At 38.3% G+C, this 21482-nt stretch overlaps 2 protein-coding genes across 3 annotated transcripts in view; one reads left to right on the forward strand and one right to left on the reverse strand.

Annotated features, from left to right (window-relative positions):
- The window catches only part of LOC125887171 (DEP domain-containing protein 7-like), a 17001-nt gene extending 7613 nt beyond the window's left edge, over positions 1-9388 (reverse strand). Inside the window, exons 1-5 of one of the 2 annotated variants that reach the window (XM_049573795.1) lie at positions 2252-2438; positions 1401-1512; positions 857-1036; positions 527-668; positions 348-443 (exon numbers count right to left, since the gene is read on the reverse strand). In XM_049573795.1, the coding sequence (XP_049429752.1) occupies positions 348-443; positions 527-668; positions 857-1036; positions 1401-1467 (485 nt within the window). In that variant the 5' untranslated portion in view covers positions 1468-1512; positions 2252-2438. Of the gene's footprint in view, positions 1-347; positions 444-526; positions 669-856; positions 1037-1400; positions 1513-2251; positions 2439-9151 lie in introns of those variants that run through there. The other variant, XM_049573796.1, reaches the window with a different exon arrangement.
- Positions 1712-21482, forward strand: part of LOC125887170 (nucleoprotein TPR-like) — a 27603-nt gene continuing 7832 nt past the window's right edge. The window contains exons 1-16 of the mRNA XM_049573794.1: positions 1712-1752; positions 2011-2122; positions 4538-4627; positions 4936-5076; positions 9501-9572; positions 9741-9812; positions 9898-9933; positions 10120-10194; positions 12253-12291; positions 13968-14103; positions 17381-17460; positions 17703-17825; positions 17929-17988; positions 18191-18295; positions 20210-20320; positions 20466-20606. Of these exons, the coding sequence (XP_049429751.1) occupies positions 4583-4627; positions 4936-5076; positions 9501-9572; positions 9741-9812; positions 9898-9933; positions 10120-10194; positions 12253-12291; positions 13968-14103; positions 17381-17460; positions 17703-17825; positions 17929-17988; positions 18191-18295; positions 20210-20320; positions 20466-20606 (1236 nt within the window). The 5' untranslated portion in view covers positions 1712-1752; positions 2011-2122; positions 4538-4582. The remainder of the gene's footprint in view (positions 1753-2010; positions 2123-4537; positions 4628-4935; positions 5077-9500; positions 9573-9740; positions 9813-9897; positions 9934-10119; positions 10195-12252; positions 12292-13967; positions 14104-17380; positions 17461-17702; positions 17826-17928; positions 17989-18190; positions 18296-20209; positions 20321-20465; positions 20607-21482) is intronic.

Raw genomic sequence — 21482 nt, forward strand, 5'->3', positions numbered from 1 at the left:
ACAAGGAGGAAGGTGCAATGCTAAACTTAAATGTTTTATCAATAGACTCTCCAGAAAATGTACTATATCATGGCATGCCACTATATACAGCATTTTATGATATAAAATGCTGTGTACCATGATAGAATTTACTCATATTTCCCAAAGTTCCAGCTAAGGTGGGTGATGCATAATACTATTAACATTAAATGTCAAACCTAACCAGTCATCTGCTTCCAGCTGAGCTCATAATTGTCAGTATATATGAAAGAGATTCTTAGAAGTCATTTTAAATGGGGCCCCAGACTATATGTTTAACAACATAACACAAAACATATAGTATTTACATACTGACTGAGACTTAGTACCTGTCTGAAGGAGCACTGCAGAACAGTGTTTGGATCCCTTTCACGAGCACACCTCTTTCTAACTCATCAACTGAGGGAAAACTCTCACCCACAAACCTGTGTGTAAAAAAGGCACCATGTTGGACATTTTGATCATCAAAAAAAAAAAAACTTTATGTGTATGTGTGGTTGAGTAAAACCTGTAGAGAGCACTCTTGCTGTCTTGAAACAGATCCTGCTTTTTGTCTTTGCCAAACACTTTGGTGCCCACTGCCTCAAACACATTACAGTCCAACAGAGCCTGGCACACACACACCACTTTGTCTCGTGACACATCGGCACCTTAAATTTCAACCAAGCAGAGAGAGGAAAGTGGCAGTTCATTTACATTCTTTTGGTTCATAAATATAATGAAAAACAGCTTGGGCCAAATGGAGCCCTCAACTGGAAAATCCACCAAATTATTGATTTAAAATTTGAGAGAATAGAATGCTACCATGTGTACAATCCAATGCCCCACACATACACACCTTCAAAAACACAGCTAATGTGTTCTGCCACCACATCAACAGCCTCTGAGCCGAGGAAACAGTCGCCATGAGACTTGAGGTGGACTCGTCGACGCTTCACTGTCACAGAGGACCTGAGGTGGGAGATGAGGCCACTCCACATGGAGGAAGACTGGACTGGTTTACTGGTCACTCCATGAGCTAAGACAGGGCACAGAGAAAATCAAAGGGAATCAAACTGACCTGTGCAGGGTTAGAGCACAGATAAATGGATAGGAAGGTGGATAAGACAATCTAAGAGATGACAAAGCATGGAAAAGAGGAAAGGCTAGTGGAGGAATATGAAGGACCTGACTGAGGAAATCTGTCAAACTAACTGAAGTCAGCAGCAGTAAATTGGGGGTCGATTGTTTGTCAATAAGGATTTAACACATCGACTTTTTTCTTACGTTTAGATCATCATAGTTGGCCAGCCTGAGAAAAACCCAGACACATGGTCAGGCTTCGCCTCCATGAGCTGCAGAAGCTGATACACCTCGTTGAAGTGCTTGCTTGATTAACTCACCTTGAGGGCGCACACACAATTTTTCTGCAAGGTGTAACGCCGCAGCTCTTTCTTTAATCGACGCCATGTCTACCAAAGCAGCTGAGGAAGCACTTCTTCAGATGATAACACGCTAGGCGTTTGGACAAGCAGGAGAAAGCAACCGGTGACACAAAGCAGGCCCAAGCTTCTTCACTATATGTGCAGTTTAATATTCAACCGCTAGATGGCAGCAGAGTATAAGTCACCTCTGACACAGCAGTCAAACTGCTGCTTGATCTTTATATAGGCTTACTATTGTGTGTACAAAACGCTAAAGCAGATACTTAGAATACAGAATATACACGAATGGGAGATGGACGGAGACAGGGATGTGAGCACAAATGAAGTCTAATTATATCGTGTAAATGACCCACAGAGATGATTGAAAATGGTGGCAAAGCTCTCTGCTGGGGCTGCACAGTGCGAGAAAAAGGACACAACTATAAAAATGTGAAAAGCACTGCTGTCATGAAAGCTGCCCCTTTTTTTGCCTGATAATTTGATTTATTTATATCTTCATTGGGCGCTGATTATTTCAATCTCTTATTTTGTATTTTTGAACAATGTTCAGTGTCCTGTCTGCCAACAGCACCCTCACAGGTCCACTCAGCGGCAGCCATCATTTCGTTAGCCCGGAGGCAGAGGGCGCTGTTGGAAACCACTGCGGCTAGCTTTCCAGCTTGTTGGGCTAACTGTCAAAGGTAATGTAGCACTATCAACAAACAACAATTTTACCTGACTAATTCACTTATAACAACTAACATTTTAATTCCTAGAAACACAAACATATTTTTAAACAATATACCTTTCAAGAATAACAGACAAATTACCTCAGTTTTTGCTTTTTTCTAAGCAAAGTATAGGCTCATGCTAGCTAACATTTTGTTGAGGTTAGCTAATGTTAGCATTCTGTTAGCTTTTGGTTGAGGCTTAAGTTTTGGCTTTAAGTCTGTTGCAATAGGAAATGTATTCTAATTAAAGTGTTGTTGATTTCAGTTATAGTTTATTAAATTAAACATTAAGTCAAAGTGAAAAGTCTAACACTATATCAAATGTATTTGTAATAAAATTAGCTAAATCTGCTAATTGGCACTATGAAACAACATTTTTCAGGGACCCCTAACTAACGTTACATATATATTGGATAAACTGAGCTGCACTTGAGATAACTCTCTTAGGTTTCAATATTTTTAAGTTTGGGCTTGCTTGTGGCTGGTAATTCAGCAGCATCTGAAGCACGGCTACATGCTGTTAGCTTCACCCTCTGCACTGTCACAAGTACTTGGAATAACAATATAGCCAACTGGCCGATGTGATTCAGTAGTACATAACTGTTCACTAGTTGACCTAGTCATCATGGATAGGTGATATCAAGCTCACATGATTGCACGAGCATTTATGAGTAACAGTTAGGCTATCATCAGTGTTGTGTACTGTCATTTTTTTAAAAGTTAAAAAAAAAAAAAAATAGACAACATCCACTGCAGTAAATCTGAGGTCTCTAGGGGTCACAGACCCCCTGTTGAAGACCCAGGATCTAAAGAGTAACCTCAGACAGCTTCACTGTCTCACTGATAAAGGAGTCAAAGATGCAGCATGATGAAGTTCAATGAACAATGGATTTCTCAAACACTGATAAAATAATATGACAGCTTCCGATTACATTTCCAAATATTTGCCTCAAATTTCAAAAGCCATACTTCCTTTAAAAGAAAAAGTTAGCGTTTAAAAATAGCTTTCTGATTTGCTTTTAGTTGCAATATGGTCAGGGAATGGAGCAGTAATAGTGTAGTCTTTATTGATAAATTGTCAAAAGCCTATTTTTATTAAGACTCAATTGTGCTGCATGATAGGCCCTTTTCACAGTAGACATTTTACTTGTCTTTAATGGAAAAAGTGAAGGTGTTGCTAATAACATTAAGGTACAAGTGTACCAGCAAGCCATGACAGTGTGACAGGGAGACAGCATGCACAATACCGGGACACTGAAATTAAAGCAGCTATGAAATTCAGCCATCTTTCATTTTATTTTTTCACACCAGTGCTTTCTGTACTGTGACATGATAAAATGTCTTACGTATTGTAAGACCCTTTACACTAGTATTGCAGTAGTTCAGTTACTGTATTGCTTTTAGCTGCGATGTAAATACTTATATTGCCGACACAGGACTGTGGTTCAACTTTCTTTTCCTTAGTGTATTACAGAACAGTAACTAACATAACTCACCCAAAGATAATACAGACATCATGTTGCTTGATAGAAATGTTCCCATTTAATGGATGGCAGTTCTTTTAATTTGTCTTTTTCATGGCTTAGAGATGGTGGTTAATACCTGCTCAACTGAATCACAGGAGAAGCAAATAAAGGCATTGTGGTCGACTCCCTCACTCCCAGTCACATACACATTCACAGTGTGCACACACGCTATCACTTTGACACACTAACACACGTTTGCACATCCCCTCCCTCCTCAGCCTGGGGTCACACTGTCATTTTACGATAGTAGCCAATTCTAGCAGGGATCATTTAATTCTCCAACGTGATTGATACCAGCACAGGTTAAATGGGAGAAAAAAGGTCTGTTCTATTAAGGGATCAGTGGCTAGTGGAGACCTCCCACTTAAATAGTCATATTTTCCCATAAGTGTGTTTGCGTGTATGCAGTGTGTGTCACTCAGTTTCTTGGTTATGTTGAGGGGACAGAGACAGTTGCAGAGGACCATCCGTGGGTCAAATTAAATAACCTAGATAATTTAAAAAGCATTGACAGCACAATTTGTCCATTCAGTGTTATTGCTCTGACCCCTATTAGTGTCAATGGGCTGGTTCATTTGAACCTAGATGGCTTATCAAGGTGTTATCCTCTCACTGCAATGGGAGTGGTGTAAAACAAAGAAAGAAAAAACCCTAATGGTCATTTCAAAGCCATTAGGTTAGATTGTAGTGATTGAGAAACATTATGAGGCTTTAATGTGCTAGCCTATTACTTCTAATAAAATCATTTAGCAGTAAAAATTGCAGATGAGGAAGTAATTATGAGCATATGAGTGGAAAAGCAGAGTGTGACTGCTTATTAAACAGCCAATTCTATTAACCTTTTTTTTGTGATTAACAGGCAGCAGAGGCCCAGTGGGCTCTTGGCCTGCCCTGAAACAACTCGATGGATCTCAGCACTGACTGCGGGACACTTCCCACCCACACCACTGTAAGTTAATACTCCTGACAGTAGAGGACAAAGCAAAGAATATTCATCAGCTTTTTGAATTGGTCTCTGTTTTGTTCTCAGAAACAAAACATGGAATAATTTTTGTATGTTTCCTGACATTGTTTTATTAAAGCTGTAAGATACCTGTAGTAACAATACTGCCAAACTCATTTAAGATGTTAAACTCTTTGCTTACTACCAATAAAAAAGGCCTCATCATACAGCCTGAGTTTGTAACTAAAAATTGCCAAACTAGGTGTTAAGTGTTTGAATAGCTTGATCAGAAACATTCATTTTTTTGTTTATAGGTAGGAGGATCTGTGTTGGAGCAGGAGCTGTCTCTGTCCGGCGCTCTCTGTCAAACAGAAAGTGGAGGCACCATCTTACTACAGTTGTTGGAATTTAAAACCCATCTGCTCGAGGCTGTAGAGGAGCTGCATATTCGGAGGGTAAAGTAGCAATTGTAACATTTGCTGTCATTGTGTTGCTTATTATATCAATGCAGTACTGGGAAAAAAACAGTGGTCAATGTTTCTGATGTGTGTGCATAATGTCAGAGCCAGCAGGTGTCTGGTTTCCGGATTCCCAACCCTTGTAGCTTGTAATCCCTTGAAACAATGCAGTGTGAATGCGTGTCCCATCATCACTTTTTGCGTGTTTCCACTGGTTGTGACGGGTTCACCAAAAACAGATTTCCCCTTCTTTTATTGTAATATTAGAATCTGATTTAACTAATGTTTTTTTTTTTTAGAAACATAAGGTGGTAAAATGTACTGGTAATTCACAAGAGAAAAGCTACATTTAGAGTAATCTATGAATAAATACAATTATTTTTTGTAGCAGGAATATGTTTTATAATGTTTTCTTTGCGTTCTGATCCTGTTAATAATCTTGCAGCTGCTAAAATTTATCTTGCTACCCCTTGTCAAAGTTCTGACCTCAGGTTGGAATCCACTGATATAAAGAATTAAATGTACTGTATATTTGCTTGTATTGTTCATGCAGTCACTGAAACTGAGCTATACAGAAGGTCCACTTCAGGGCGCTGAGTAGCTCACCTGGTAGAGTGGGCACCCCATGTATAATGGCCCCTTGCTGCATATCATCCTATCTGTCTCGCCCCCTTCACACTAACACTGTCCTATCAAATAAAGACTAAAGAGCTCCTAAAACAATCTTGAAAAAGAAAAATAGAAGGTCCACTGTAACATCATATAGGATTTAAGTGGAATCCAGTTATCTTTTCTTATTTCTTATTTTTTTTGCTTATAAATATGTTTTTTTAATTTCAAGTTAATCCAACTATTCTAATCTCAACTTGTAAATTATTTCTTGACAATGGAAAAGCTGAATTTTCACACTGAAAGGATGTAAATAGAAACCAAATCATACTGTAACGTTTTAGGTTTGTTGAACTACTTTTCTCAAGTTTTGTTAACTCAGTTTTAAATTTCCCAAACTCATAAGATGTCTTTGAACTAATTATTCACACATTCACATTTGAAGGCAGCAGGGGAGCTTACGTTTAGAAGTGTAACCACCTTAAAATGATTTACAGAATCGCTCTACAAGAAATGTCAAAATGTGTGTTTTATTTCCAGCATTGCTTACTTCCTGTGTGTTTCTGCGTCATATCACTATTACTGAGTAGAACTTCGACACTAATGGCTCTCTGTTTGGCTAAAGAGCAGTGTCATTTCATAGAAGTAGTCAGGGAGTTGATATTATAAGTGTGCTGGAGGAAGCCAGCTGCCCCTTTTGGCCATCTGGATAAGAGCCAGCTCAGTTTGATGCACATTGCACCGCAATGGGGGTCACATAAGCCATTTGACCCCTGACCAATAAGTAGAAAGTAAATTTGTTTGTAAAAGTAACAAAATTAGATAATAATGCTGTGTACCCTCCAGCAAGTACTTCCAATCTGACAACACATTTTGAGTGTGCTTAAAGGTTAGAGGAGCAAAAATGGGATGTTGCTTATTTGTTGCCGTTTAGTTTTTATTGTTATAGTCATGTTAACTGGGACATGAGCATTAGATCAGTCTGATCCTCCTCAGGCACTGCTGTTATCAAAGTAGCACTTTGTAGTTGTGGCGTTCATGGGGTGGAGAGGTTAAGGAGCCAGAGGATGTCATGATGGTGCCGGACATTCCTGAGCAGGTCAAATTCCAGTGGGTTTGTTTTCTTTCTTTCTTTCTTTCTTTCTTTATATCTTTTTAATACAGTACAACCCACTAATTTAGTTGGTGAGAATGTGGTTAACTAGTAGACTTAAACCTAAATGAGGAAGCACTACATGTAGGAAAAGATGTTGTTAAAGGTGAGTGTATGTGACATTTGGTGCGAGCTGAACAGTGTTTACAATATTCAGTAAATAGTTAATAAAAAGTGAGATGCAAATAAGGACACCAGGGCCTCATGCAAGAAACAATATACAAATGACATCTGTCTTATTTTTGTTTGTATCCATGATTTGTTTTTTTTTTGCTAGTACCCATTGTGGGATTCACCAATGTTTTATTTTTGCACTTTGGTAAGAGGAAATTTTCTGAGTTCAGGGTGCTTTTTTGACGGCACTCTTCTCAAGATAGGAGGAAAATTATTTAATTTTAATTTTGTCTTACGCAATGTAACACAATTTCTAAATTTGAGGTGCATAAAAAAAACATGAATAACATATTATCAAATTTAGATTATTATATATTTAAGAGTAATGATAATGATTGTGTTATTAAATTTTATGGGCTAAAGAAATTAAACTATAAAAACCCTAGGATGATATGTCATGTGTTCAGCATCTCAATATCAGACATAGATGCTTTGGGCATCCAGGTCTTAGACAGAGGATGCTTTTAAAGATTGCACCAATTTATTTTATGAGGCGGATGAATGGCTGCTGAGCCATTTCAAATTGCTAAGAGCACTGCTTTTAAAGCCATTTTCTTTTAATTCAAGTTAATGTGTGTTTCTCTCCTGACTAGTGGTGGAGTGTAACCAAGTACATTTACTAAAGTACCATACAAATTTGAGGTACTTTTACTAAAGTATTTTACTCTCATGGCACTTTCTACTTCTACTGCACTGCACTTCAGAGGGAAGTATTGTACTTTTACCTCACTACAATTATTTGATAAATTACTAGTAACTTTACAAATGAAGATTTTTGCACTCAAGCCATATAAAAATATACAAGTGCAGCTAAATCCATTAGTCTATTGATTAGAAAATTAACTGGTAACGTTTTCAATAATTGTTTGTCATTTTTCATGCAAAACATTTATGGTTCCAGCATCACAAATATGAGGACTTGCTGCTTTTCCTTTGTATTATTTTTCAGTTTTTTTAAGTTTTCTGCACTCATAAATTTTTAGTTTTAACACTTAAATACATTTTCCTGATTTTACTAACATACTGTTGCTAAAGTAACAGTAAGTTCGTATCATTTTCAATGCACAACTTTTACCTTGGCATTTTTACAGTATGGTATTAGTACTTTTACTTACATAAAGGATCTAAAAACTTCCTCCAGCACTGCTGTGGACACGACATTTGCAGCAAATGTTCAGCCATTGTTGGATTTTTGATTTTTCTGCAGTGCCAGTCCTGACACTCTGGAAAATCATTTACTTTGTTTCAGTATATTTTATAGTAAGTTGATTTCATTACTGCAGAACTTCTTCTTCTTACAGACCTTTTTTTTGGTGGCATCTCTCTAAATGTTGTGGATATGCCAGAGTATTTGCACATGGCAAAACACCTGCTCTGGTATCATGTTTAGAGGGCACTGAATCATCATTCAGCACATCTGGAGTTGACTTCACTTATTTTTTTCTCGTAACAGAAAATTAAGAGCAAATATAAGAAAAATGTAGGAGAATGTTGGTACATGAGGCCCAATGTTATTTATCACAATAACATATAATGGAAAACTTAGGATAGGCTAAGTCTAACTTCTTCCAATTAATAAACCATCACTTTTTCATCCCCAGATACTTTTTTTCCTTACCTCACATCCAGTAAAAAGCATCCATTCAGAACAGTAATAAAACAGTAAAGCGATTAAAAGCCATGGCAAATATATAATGTTTACAGTCATGAATTTTCTCATAATGAGTAAAATCATATATTATGAGGTTTTGTTTCACGAAATATAAATTAAAAGGTTTTTATAGCCCTCAGCTCTGTAAGTTGATCTGCAGTTGCCTGTTTTGATTTACATGGAATACTGGGCTTAATAAAGCTTTCTAGTGTCTTTTCAAACACATGTTCATTCACACACACACACACACACACACACACACGCACACACACACACACACACAATAATGATTCCTCAGTGGAAAAATAACAGCTTTATCTTCTGTGCACTCCTTTTTTCTTCTTCTTCTTTTTTTTTTTTTTAAAGTGCAGAGCCACGCTGGTAGCATAGTTTAATTGGAACTTATAAAATAAACTCAGTGAGTTAACCAGCTCCCACATGCACATAAAAAAGTCCCATGGATATAGAGAGCAATTGACTTTTACCTGCCTTCTGCCAGGGAAGAGGGAGGATAGGGATGGCTTTCCACAAATATCACCTCCCCTCTAATGTTCCTCTTTCTCTGTGTGCTTCTACAAAAGATACGCTGGAATGAACCGGGGGAACTTACTGCAGTTTGCAGTTCTGGCTCAACTCCAGAGAGTTATCTGCCCACAAAATGGAAGAGATAACAGATCTTGTACAAAGATCACATTGTACCTGCCATCGCCACATCTAAATTTACGGTGCTGTTATTTAATTTAGCAGGTGTCTCCAGGTTGTCTGTGTGTCTGATGGTGAATTACTCCTCACTCAGTATCTTAGCTGTGTGTATGACGCCTTTCTGTGGTTCAGGATGCAGAGACACGCTTTGAGGATCAGATCGGTAAACTGGTGTTGGAGAAACAGGAGCTGGAGTGGGAGAAGGTATGGCTGGGCCTAGCTGGCTTTACATTTACATCTGTAATATCTTTATTTAGGTGCTTAGATAGGTGGACATTTACAAGATCTTAGGTACTCGTATTCTTGATTGATGTTTTGTACCTTGTTGATCATCAATGGTTTTGATTGATTTTATCCTTTCCTGTTTGACAGGAATCCCTCCAACAACAGATTGAAACATTGGGAAACCAGCACACAGAGTCACTTGTCAACATTAAGAAGCAGGTATGTTTTTACTGTTTGGTGACAGTTTTTATATGTCAACATGGACTTTTAACAACTAACTCAAACCTTCTTTTTTTCCCTCAAGCTTCAGGCCAAAATAAGAAACACTGAGGAGGAGAAGGTATGAATGGCTTATTCCCAAAAAACGTCAGCGAGATACAGCATTTTATTCAATTAATGTTTTTAGTGGAGTAGTAAATTCACTCATCTCAGTTGCACAATCTTGGCCCTTGGAGTGGATTCTTTGGTGATGTGCTTCGATATTTATTGCTTTTTTGACACTCACAATAATACTATAACATTTCAGGGGAAATACCAGGTCAGCGCTGAGTTAAAAGACAAGGAGATTAACAACTTGAAAGAAGAGCTTAAGTCACTACAGGTACTGAGATGTGAAACACGCACAGCCTCTTCTCTATCTCACTCACACACACCAGCACTCCCACTCATCCCATCACCTTTCTTTCTTCATTCGTATCTTTCTTCCTCTCTGTGTCTCAGTCTTTCTTCAAATAAAGACAAAAATTACCATTAAACTGTTAAAAGAGATGGGTAAAGAAAAAAACTGCTAATCCCCAACCAGAGTCAAGGGCGTAGGGTGTTAGAGCCTTGGCCTGACTCAGTCTGGCTCCCAGAGTGTTTGTCTTCAGGCTTGACACCCCGGAGGTGATATACAGCCTTCCCCATGGTCCGCTGCACTTTAACAACCCAGCCGTGTTACAGAGACAATAGAGACTGTTTTTGATATTCTATCTGGGAGACACTGACTGCAGTGTTTGGCTGAAGTGAGCCCCAGTTGTGTTCATTCTTGTGACACGGTCTGGTGGACTCTTTTAATTTAACACATTTTCACATCAGTGGCAGTTGGGATTGAAGTGATTTAATGACAGTGTGCTAAATTGCAAATTTGGGCTCCATTGGAACAGTATGGTTTAATTAATCCTTCATTAAGTGTGAATAATTCGTCATAGCGGTTATTTTCAATACAATCTCAATAAATAACCTGGCTGATGAATACAATTCACTATTCATAAGTTTAAAGAAATGATAGAGGTAAACTGCCCCTGACTACACTGATAAAAAAAGACAAATGTAATCTCTAAATGTAAGAAATGAACCTTTCATTTTCCATACTTCAGCATTATTGAAAAATTAGGACATTATTTTTGGAAGGTGTTTGGACCTTGTAGACATGGAGTGTGTTTTGAAACAGTCATATTACTCTCTAAAATTAACATTAATTTCTGCTTCATTGTCTTTTGGTCTCAAGTAACTGGTTGTCTTTGTTAGCAGACTGGCAGTTGTTGACAGTGCCTCTTAATCTGACCCCTTTAACACATTATACAAAACTTCTAATACAAAAATTAGAAAAAGGCTAAATTATCCCCCCCCCAAAGTCATAAATCAAGATGCAATCCTTTAAAAGTTATCTAGTGACTCCCTTTGGAGGTCTGGATCCCCAGAATAAGAACCCCACTGATACTGGTTAATGAAGTGCTGCTTGTTTGACAAATGATCCCCAAAATCTGATAACATCCAGGGCGGCCTATCATGTAAGAGAGTCAGTGCTTGACAGATGGCAAAAAGGTATAATCATATATATAATGTATAAATGAATATAGATTATTATCATCATCTTAATCAATTCTTACAGAGGGTTAAACTTTGAAATAGTCCTGAACAGTCCTGTCTGGCTCCAGCTTCTCCTCTGTGAAGACATTTGTGTCCTTTCCACCTTTTTATTTTTTTAATATATTTTTTTGGCAGTGGAATGAAGCAACTTGAATATTTTACCAGCATTTCGATGGTGGCTGGTGCTAATTTCCAACACTGCTCCTGGGGTGCTTGGGGACTGTGGATATTTCTTTTTAACTGTGTAATATACTAATAATTTTTTGATTAATTAAAAAAAAAAGATGACCAGATTAATCAATAATCAATATTGAAGCCCTACATCAATACAGGGGGAGCCCATTTTATTAAACGCATAAAATGTTTGTAAATAAATAATAAATATTCCGTATATCTTTAAACAAAATGTTCAATCTCACCTTAAGCTAACTGTTTTGGAGCAAGATATCATAGATGTTTAGTTTTTTTCACCCCCTGGAAACTTTAAAGATCACTCATCTAAGTTTGTTTAAAAGATTCAGAGTTCATTCTTGACCTTGGAGCAGCTGACAAATTAATCTTACCTCAAGGTCCATTCACTACCACTGTGTGTGTGTGTGTTTGTGTGTGTTGTATAAATTTGTGGCATGTTGAGTTGATGTGCAGACATGTGGTATTTTGTAACTGATGCCATTATTGGATTTTTTTGGGGCTCCTGAGAAGAAGGTTGGAAAACCTCAAACCCACTCACAGCAAAGCGTAACACTTGGCTCATCATCAGAGTGGAAACCCTTGATCTTGTTGATGTTCTTTTATGGCTGTTTTGCAGTTGCTGAAGTACAACTTGGAGAAGAAATCAAGTGAGCTGGTAAGAGAGGATTTTCCACTTATACAAATTGTTGACAGAGGATGGGTGGGAGTGAGAAAAATTAAAAGAGGAGGATGAGGGAATGGTGCTAAGGAGGGATGGGTTTGGAGGGAAGAGCTCATCAGGAGTAACGGATAGGGAGTGTGTGACACTTTGAACTGCCAGCACAGCAGAGAAAATATCTCTATTAAAATATTTTATAACTGGGCCTCGCTCGGTTTAACCTTCTTCACATAACAGTGGCTCAGCGGAGTGAGAGGGAGTCGAGGCGAGCTGGTGTATTGGGGAGAGGGATAGAAGGGAGTGAGAATGAGAGTGAAGGGAGTGTGTGGGGAAACGAAAGTGAAGAAAAGAATCTGCTCAGCTTGATACAGACAATCAAACTATAATGGCAGTTTGAAGAGCAATAAAGTGCTGTGAGGCATGCGCAGAGTTAATTCCTCCATCCCACAGAAACAGACAGGCACTAGCTGTGTTAAACCACGAGCATTTCAATCACTTGACAGCTGTTTCCCCTGTAATATACCACGTCTGACAAAATGTGCCACTGCCTTTTGCCTTCTCTTGTTTTGTGCCTGCTTTCAAACTGAGCAACCTGCATGGAGCATACTCAGTACTCCTCTGATGTCTTATGTGCTATGAGTACAGAGCCAGCAGCCAGTTAGCTTAGCTTTACAGAAAGACTAACGGCAGGGGGGAAATGGCTGGCCTGACTGTCCAAACTTGAACCTCTTAAGTTCACTAATTTCATGTTATATGTCTTTTGTTTAATCTATATAAAAAATCAAAGTATGAAAACAAGTTTGGGCTTTACAGGGGTTTGCAAGACTATTTCTCAGCTGGGATAAATGACTTCCTGGACCCTGTGACATCACCTAAGTGGGTGGGTTTTGTTACCTTTGGACAGCAGCCAAGTCGCCAGTAGAAAATGTTTGCATTTTACATTTCTGCAAACCCTGGATATGTCACATTTGTACATTTACATGTACATGAGCTGACTTCATCAATGTGAGGTGGGATGGTGGATGGCGAGACACCTAAGCGAGACAGCTGCCATGCTGCAGACCATTGTAAAAGACAAGCCGGTTGTTTTTTAGCAACCCGTCACTGTGTTTCCACTGGGGATAGTGTTACAAACAGCCAAAATACGATCTAAAACATAAACCAAACTGAAGGTGCAACATATCTGCTACATAAAAGTATACAAATGAAATGTAACCATGGGTTGCTGAAATGTAGAATATCAATATTTATTCTGGCACTTGGGTTGTGGACAGAGCCAGGCTAGCTGTTTTGCCGTCACCTAGTGTATATACTAGGCCAGGTTAACTAACTGCTGGTTGAAGCTTCAAATTGAACAGACAGGCATGGGAGTGGTGTTGATCTTGTGATCAAACTCTCAGCAAGAAAGTGTATACTTACCATAATTGAACTTTTGCTTTAACAAAAGAAGCATTCTAAAGTCGAAACATATCTTACATTTCATGTTGCTTTATCCTCTCTGTATTCACTGATCAATATTGTCTTGCAACATTTCTGTGCTAAGAACTGATTGCTGTAGTGTTCAGATATGTGGGGCAAACAATGTCCAGTACTATGGCAACTTTTTTCTTTATTTTTTGTCTCTGGAGATAGCATTTATTTCTCTGTCTGTTCTGACTATACTCCTTCCACAGGAACAGAAATTAGCCTTGCAGTGCCGGTCAAAGGACAATCACTTGAACCAGTTGGGGGAGGTTGAGAAACGTTTCAGTGCTCTATCCAGACAGTGTGCCATGGTCAAGCAGGCCCACGAGCAACTAGAGCAAAATGGTAATTTATGGGTTTATGAATGGACACAAACACAGAAAGGCAGCTATGTAGATGTTCTTCCTGCGGCGATGGCTGTACAGTAGGTTGACAAATTACACTATTATACTACAAAGTTTGACAGGACACATACTGTACTGTACATCAGTGCATGCTATTAAATGTTACTGAGGTAGCATGCCTTAAAAAGGTACAAAGAGTGTGTTCACTTCATTAGATGGTACCAGAATAGGCCCTATTTTTCTCCTAGAGCAGCTTGAATTCTTTAGAGTATAAATGTAACAAGGTGCTGGAAACAATTTGCAGAGATCTTGGTCCATGCTGATTTGATACAATAGTATGACTCAGCTTCTGCAGAATTTTCAGAGGCACATTAGCTCCTGCAATTATCCAGTGTCACTTCATCCCAAAGGTGTTATTAATGGGTTGAAATCTGGGTAATGAGCAGAGGTCACTGTCATGTTTCTTTAAATGCCCCTCTTGAATATTTTGGTGAAGATTGAGCTGTAGCTATGAAGAGAGATGTCAGATCATCCACAAGGTTTAATGTTAGACAGTGCCCAGTTGTTTCCACAAGGCTTTATGTGAGTTAACCCTATGGGCCCGAACGACGCATAGTGCGTCCAAATTCACACCTGTTCTTCTCTGTGGAATTTCTCTGCGACCGTGCGTCATAGCGAGAAGCATATTACGTGAAACAGTGGAATCATAGCTTTCCGACAAGACGAAGCACTTGTCGGTAGTCCAAAGTTTTCACAGCAAAAAAAGGATAAAGTTACATTAAAATTATGTATAACAGAGCTTTCATACAGCTTTGCACACACATTACTCTTGGATGGATTACTCACGAATGCAGGCTCGCACAGAAATGCCACCCATATCACATGAAAGTGCAGGACTAGAGCTTTCCACTGATACTACACACATCATTGTGCTGTCATTCCATCACGCTATAAATCCAGATTAATTGTCTACAAAATAAAAACCTGCCGAATTTCTTTACAATCACTTATACAGAGCTTGTTATCAGTCACTTCATATAGTGAGGAATATTGTATCTTACCATGTCTTAGGCTTGCGTGTGTTTCTCCCTGTCTATCCACATTTGTAGTCCGGCTTTAAAGATGCAAATATCTTCATATTGTCCAGTTGACACTCCATCAAACTTTGTATGACAAGACCAGCCACTTCACCTTTGCGCACCCAGACAACTGTAGCCTAATGCATGCTGACAGGGCCGTAGTCACCATATACATTGAGGGGGACATGTGCCCCCCCAATGCCCAAAATGCCTCCCCAATATATAACTGAAACTGAAAAACAACAACAAACTTTGTTTACTGCAAACAAAGTGGCAAATATCTTGGAGGACATCATTGCACTGGGTAGGCTATTTTTCTATTATGTTAGATGTAAATATTGCATGTTTCTTTCAGATAAAACACATTTTTGACTTGTGAACGAGTCAGTGGAATTTCTTGCAATAATGAAAAAATACTGGCAATCATGTCCGCCTGGCACAAACCACATGTTTTGGACAACTGTGAAGTGACAGAATGTCCCACCATCATGGTTCTTATATTGCCAGATTCCAGAGAGTCTCCCCTCTTCATATATGGCAGAATATGTCATTTTCCAACTTGCTATGGTGAGATACATGTAAAAATGTAAGAATTTAGTCACAGGGATTTGGTTTTTTTTTCATTGATATAAAAATTAATATAAAATACAGGCACATAGTAGGACATGAAATGAATAAATCTGGTTAGCCCAGATTGTCCTGAAAAAAACACGACATAGCATGTGTATGTAGCCTTTATAATGACTGTGATATGAGCTTAAAAGTAAAGGCAGTAAAAATACCCCAAAAATGCCTAGGGCCCATAGGGTTAATAAAACATTCTTACAAGATTGATACCAGCAGCCTGTTCTGTTGACATGGCTCTGTTGATCAATGCTGTTGACAACAAATACGTATCTTGCCGTCAAATTAGACATTTTGCTGCTCTTAAGCCATCCACTTCTATTGACCACACGTCTAATGTAGCTTACTCTACATGCTGTCAGCTGACAGTAGAGTAACAAGGCATAATTTTCAGCTGCTGTAGCCAAGGTTTCGATGAGCTGTGTGTTCTGAGATGACCTTTAGTCCAGCATCATTTGGTTTTGCTCCCTTGACATCCACTTTGTGGTTGATTTTAGTGTTAATGGTAAGCTCTAGACAGTGGAGTGCCAAATCCCAACTTTAATGTTCAGCGCTGTTTGAATGATGTGTCTTACCTATTTTAAAATTCATTTTATATGTCTGCCTGTGGACAGGTATTGTCACCACTGAAGCGTCACAACTGTGCAAGATGCAGTCACGAAACTTTACAGATATATATTTGAGATAAAAATGAAGGCTGTGTTTGAAGTTGGATGTGGTTGGAGCAAGGGGGCCGGAAGTAGATGGTAGAAAGTAGTGAGGGGGCCAACTGCTATTATATCACAGCGGGAGTGATCCCATTGAAAGATGGTCTCTAAATGCTTGCAAAGTTTGCAGGCAGATGGTACCTTTTAAGTAATAGTGCTACCTTGTTTACTCGCAGTTGGAGGTGCATACTTAACTTACCAGTAAGCTTAGGCTGGCTCTAACATCTCTGTCATGAAAAAAGAGGTCTGGTGTGCCTACACCAGCAGACTGCATGGGAGAGATCAGAGAGACATCAGATATAGCCTGGAGATGAAATAAGAGAAGAGAGAAAATAAAACACAACAACGGGAGCTGGGATTTTGTTGTTATGATTATGTGCAAAACTCAGGTTGAGGTATGAAAAAGTGAGGATTATGGGAAACTGAGTCCATGTGATGTTTTTGTCTCACAGTCAAAATTGAGTTTAAGTCACAGGAATGGACAAATTCATCAATGGAGTTACAGTGCTCCCTGTGTTGCCTATTTTCAAACACATTTATCTCGAAGTCTATTTCTATTTCAAAATCACTATCTGTTTATGTGAGAGGATGATACAGTTATACAGTCGGCTCAGTCTGTCATGGCTGTTGTTGATTTAAAAAAAAGACTGACATCAGTGGAAAGTGTTACACTCATCATTTACAGCACAACCAGAGTGATAATTAAGTTAGGTAGTAAGTTATTGTTGCATATTTTGACTTTGTGAGTTGTATAGGATCCATTCCTGTCTCCCTACATGTGTGTCATTAATTTACAGTAATGTAAGACCATTGTAGTTACGTCATAGCATTATATATGATGTTGTCTTACCATGTGTGATTCTTACAGTTGATGAGGCCATGAAAATGAATAAGAAAGTGACAACTGCAAATGTAAAACAAGAAGCAACCATTGTGTCACTAAAGAAGGTATGTGTAACATTAACATTTTGTATTACTTGGGGCAAAATGTCATCACATTTGGTCATACAAAATGTGGCTGCTCCTGAAGTTTGCACCTATTGTGAATTTGTTGTATTGTATCTGCCAATAAACATCCATCGTTGGCTGACAAATAATACTAAATAGATAATATTTGAAGTATGTAACCAAGGTAATGAACTTGGATAATTCTGTACTTTTGACATGTTTGATGCATGGTGCTTTCTCAGGAGTTGGAGGAGGTCAATAACAAGCTGATCAAGGCCAAGATGTCATCAGTTAGACATGACAAGACCCACAGTCCTGCAGGCAGAGAGCAGCATATACAGCAGCTGCACCAGAAGCTAAACATGGTAAAAGACAATCAGTAAATAGGATAATGAAAGAAACATAATGACCCCAAAACTAGTTAACACTGATCACATGTTGTTTTCTGTATGTATTTTGCATGTTTAGGAGACTGAAATGAATGAGAAACTCAGGGAAGAAAATGTAGCTGTAAGAGCAGAAAAGCAGGTAAGAAACTAGAAAATGGAAAATAAACCATATGTGACCAGTAATTTAAATCTAATGCTCTTTCTCCACTGACATTTTGTGTGTGTGATCGTATTGGTGGGTGTGTTGCTGATGAAAATAATACTGAAAGGTGTCTTTTCTTCCACTGGAAGATAGGGTTAATGTTGTTTGACTTTAATGTGGTTGTCTTATGTTTGTGTAGGAAGTGATGAAGTCTCTGCAGCATAGCCAGCAGCTGTTGTTGAGTCAGACACAGACAGTAAGCAGGGTAGAGCTGGAGCTACAGACACACAAAGAGCAGTACCAGGTCAGAGACTTTCATTTTGTGCTGGCTTATGGACAATTGTTGATATTCTATGCGTATACATCAGCACACATTTACTCTCACACTACTACAAACTAAATTGCACAGTTTGGGATACTTTTGTGTTGCTGTTTGAGCCGAGAATTATACCATGTTGTCCTGTCCCACACCATATAATTTGTGGATGTTTTAGTTTAGATATAATTTAAATTAAAATGATGATTAATTTTTCAGATGAAAAGGAGCTCAAAAGCAGATAATATACAAGAAAAAGAACAGAAACGTAGCTTGCAGTGGAACTTTTACTAAAAATAACAACAAATAACTCATACATCTTCATCTTATTTACTGTCATGTTATTTTATTAAACCATATGTAGCAAAATGTTAATGTATATTCTGCAGTTTTCTATGCACAAGTTGCCAAAATTGGCTGCTTTTTTGGTAAGCTAATGAAAATAATAGAGAGGTGAAGTCCCTCCCCTTCCGGTGTCACCCATGCATCCTGTTTTGATTGAGCCACAAATTACATGTAAGATGTTGGTCAATTTAAAAGACACTTTTGCAAGTCAAGAAAGTCACATTTTGTTGTAGGTTCGTCATAGTGCCATTTAGTTTAGTGTGAAATCACTCAGTGAACTGCATCTTTCGTTGTCACCAGCACCAGCTAGCTATCTTGGTAACTTTGCTATGTTCCACGTACAAATGTCCATTATCTTACCTGATTTGTTTTATCCAGCGACCCCTGGTCTTTTTATCAGCTGAGAAGCAAAAGAACAAGCAAGACCTGTTGCCCATGTGATTAAATCCTGGTACACAACACACAAGCATCATAGTTACGACAAAAGAGAAAGCTATGTCACAGTGATGTGTAGTTGTTCTACTTACTTATTTTCACAGTCTCATACTTCAACAGTTTTACAATAAACTACAACTTTCTTGACTTGCAAAAACATCTTTCCTTAACTACTGCACATATTTTTTTCGGAAACAAGGTCCCGTGATGGTCCGCCAGAAGGGGAAAGACTTCGCTTCTCTTGGGGATGAGTTATTCTCAAAGATGCATACAGTGCTCTAAAATAATACTGCCATGTTTACAGAAGAAAATAGATTGAAGGTCCTCCTTCTACGTCTTCTGTTGACACATACTTGTGTTTTTTAGGACAGATAAAAACATCACATTGTGTCAGCATCCTGATTGAAACTGGAAGTGGTATGATTTCAGTCTTAGGAGGTTTTATATCAAAGGCACATAAGTATTTATAAGTAAACTGGGAATAAAACAGGAGAATTGTCAACTCACTCCTTGCTGTCACTTTTGTTTTTCTTCTTGACTTCCCCCTTTTTTTTACTTTCTTCAGTGCACATATCCATCAATGTGACAGCTTTAACGGATGTAAGGTATCGTGTAATGTGTGTCAAAAAAGATGTGAATGATATAGAATGCGGTGTATTTCTCCAGATAATACCCTGCACCTCGTACTGGCCCCACACAAATAAGGAATTTTTCAGGGTCTATTTAAATGATTATGGAGTGAATTTACACGGGGACAGAAATAAATAACGGCCATCGTTTCTTCTCATAAATGTGATGAATGTGTTGTTGTACATCACAACATATACATTAGTGAATACGGGCCCCTCCGCAACTGAATGATAGTTAGTGTGTTTATTTCCATTTATGGCTTCACAGTTTATTATTCTCTTTTCTTCTCTCTGTACCCCCTTCTCATTTTTAATTCACCTATTCATTAATGTATTAAAATCATTATTAAAATGACACAAGCCAACTGATTTGTATTAGCAAGAAGTCCTCTGTCTCTCTCTGCCCTGTTTAAGACCTTCTGTTCACGTTAAATAAACACATAAAAATTTAGTATTGCATTAAAAATCCTATGGGTGATTAATTTTACTGCAGGCCCTTAAGCAGGAACACAGGGTGATGCGAGAGAAGAGCAAGGCAATGGAAGACAGGGTGGCCCAACTGATGGAGAGCTTCGCTGCTTCCAAGAACAGCTGGGACAAAGAGGTAGAAGAGAAGGCACTATGATGGTGATATTATTATTTAGCTAACAAAAGCATTTGCCAGCTTGGATTGTAATTACAAGAAAAAGGAAAAATGTTTGTGATTCATTGTTTGTCATCCTAAAACAGTTTGCTTTTGTTGTAAACAGAAGGTGATGTTTCTGGATTGCATCAAGAGTGAGCAGCAGGAACTTCAAGCGCTGAAAGAAGCTTGCGACAAGCTTCATCAGGAACATGCTAAACTGTCATCACAGGCCAAAGTGCAGTCTCAGCATATATATGAATTGGAGGTACAAACACAAACACATGCATAGTGGCCTGTGTGTAACCAAGACACACTGAAGTTAATATCACAGTAGGGCACATTAATTAAATATATATGTTGGCTTAAATATATATGTTGACTTTCCACAATTAAATTAACTTGACTGACGTTTAAAATGCTCCACTCATAGAAAACTCTGCTGCATATCAAATCAAGCATTTCCTAAACTAAAAAACATGACAGTTGTACTGTTAGGTGCACACTGCAGTGGCAGCATGCAAAAAACTTTCCTGAGTGCAGTTCAGAGTTAAGTAGAAGTGTAATATACAACAGAGGGCAGACGGGCAAATCGAAAAATCAAATGTCTGGAGCAGAAGGCTAGTCCCCTCTATAGAGATCATTATATATTGTTTGGAAGTATTTCAGATTTAGAGTGCGTGAGACTTGTGTCTGTGCCACAAAACAAAACAACACAACAAAACACCACAATTGCCAGTACGACGATGGCATGAAGGCTAAGAAGAATTTCACTGCAAACATTACCTTACTAAATCCCTGTCCTTGTCCATTGTCAACTTAGACATGCATCAGTGCTGTACAGGGAGTCACGGTATCCACCCAACTCTGAAAGATGGACTGAAATAACCAATGCAGTTGCATTCCATTTGGCCAAAGATCTGTGTCCAAAATTTTGCTCCAAGGAGAAGCACTGGTTTCAAGCGGAGAAGTACCTTATTTTGGGTGTTACTTTGATGCAAAGATTTGTTAATTAGCAGGAATGTAGTACAACATGAAAGTGAAAGCAGTGGTCTGTTGATTTAATTTTGGGTGAAAAGTTTTGGTACAATCTTTCTTTATATTTGTATTTTATACTTGTAAACTTGTGTTGACTGGGTCTTAA

This window comes from Epinephelus fuscoguttatus, linkage group LG4 (assembly GCF_011397635.1).
Source record: "Epinephelus fuscoguttatus linkage group LG4, E.fuscoguttatus.final_Chr_v1".
Lineage (NCBI taxonomy): Eukaryota > Metazoa > Chordata > Actinopteri > Perciformes > Serranidae > Epinephelus > Epinephelus fuscoguttatus.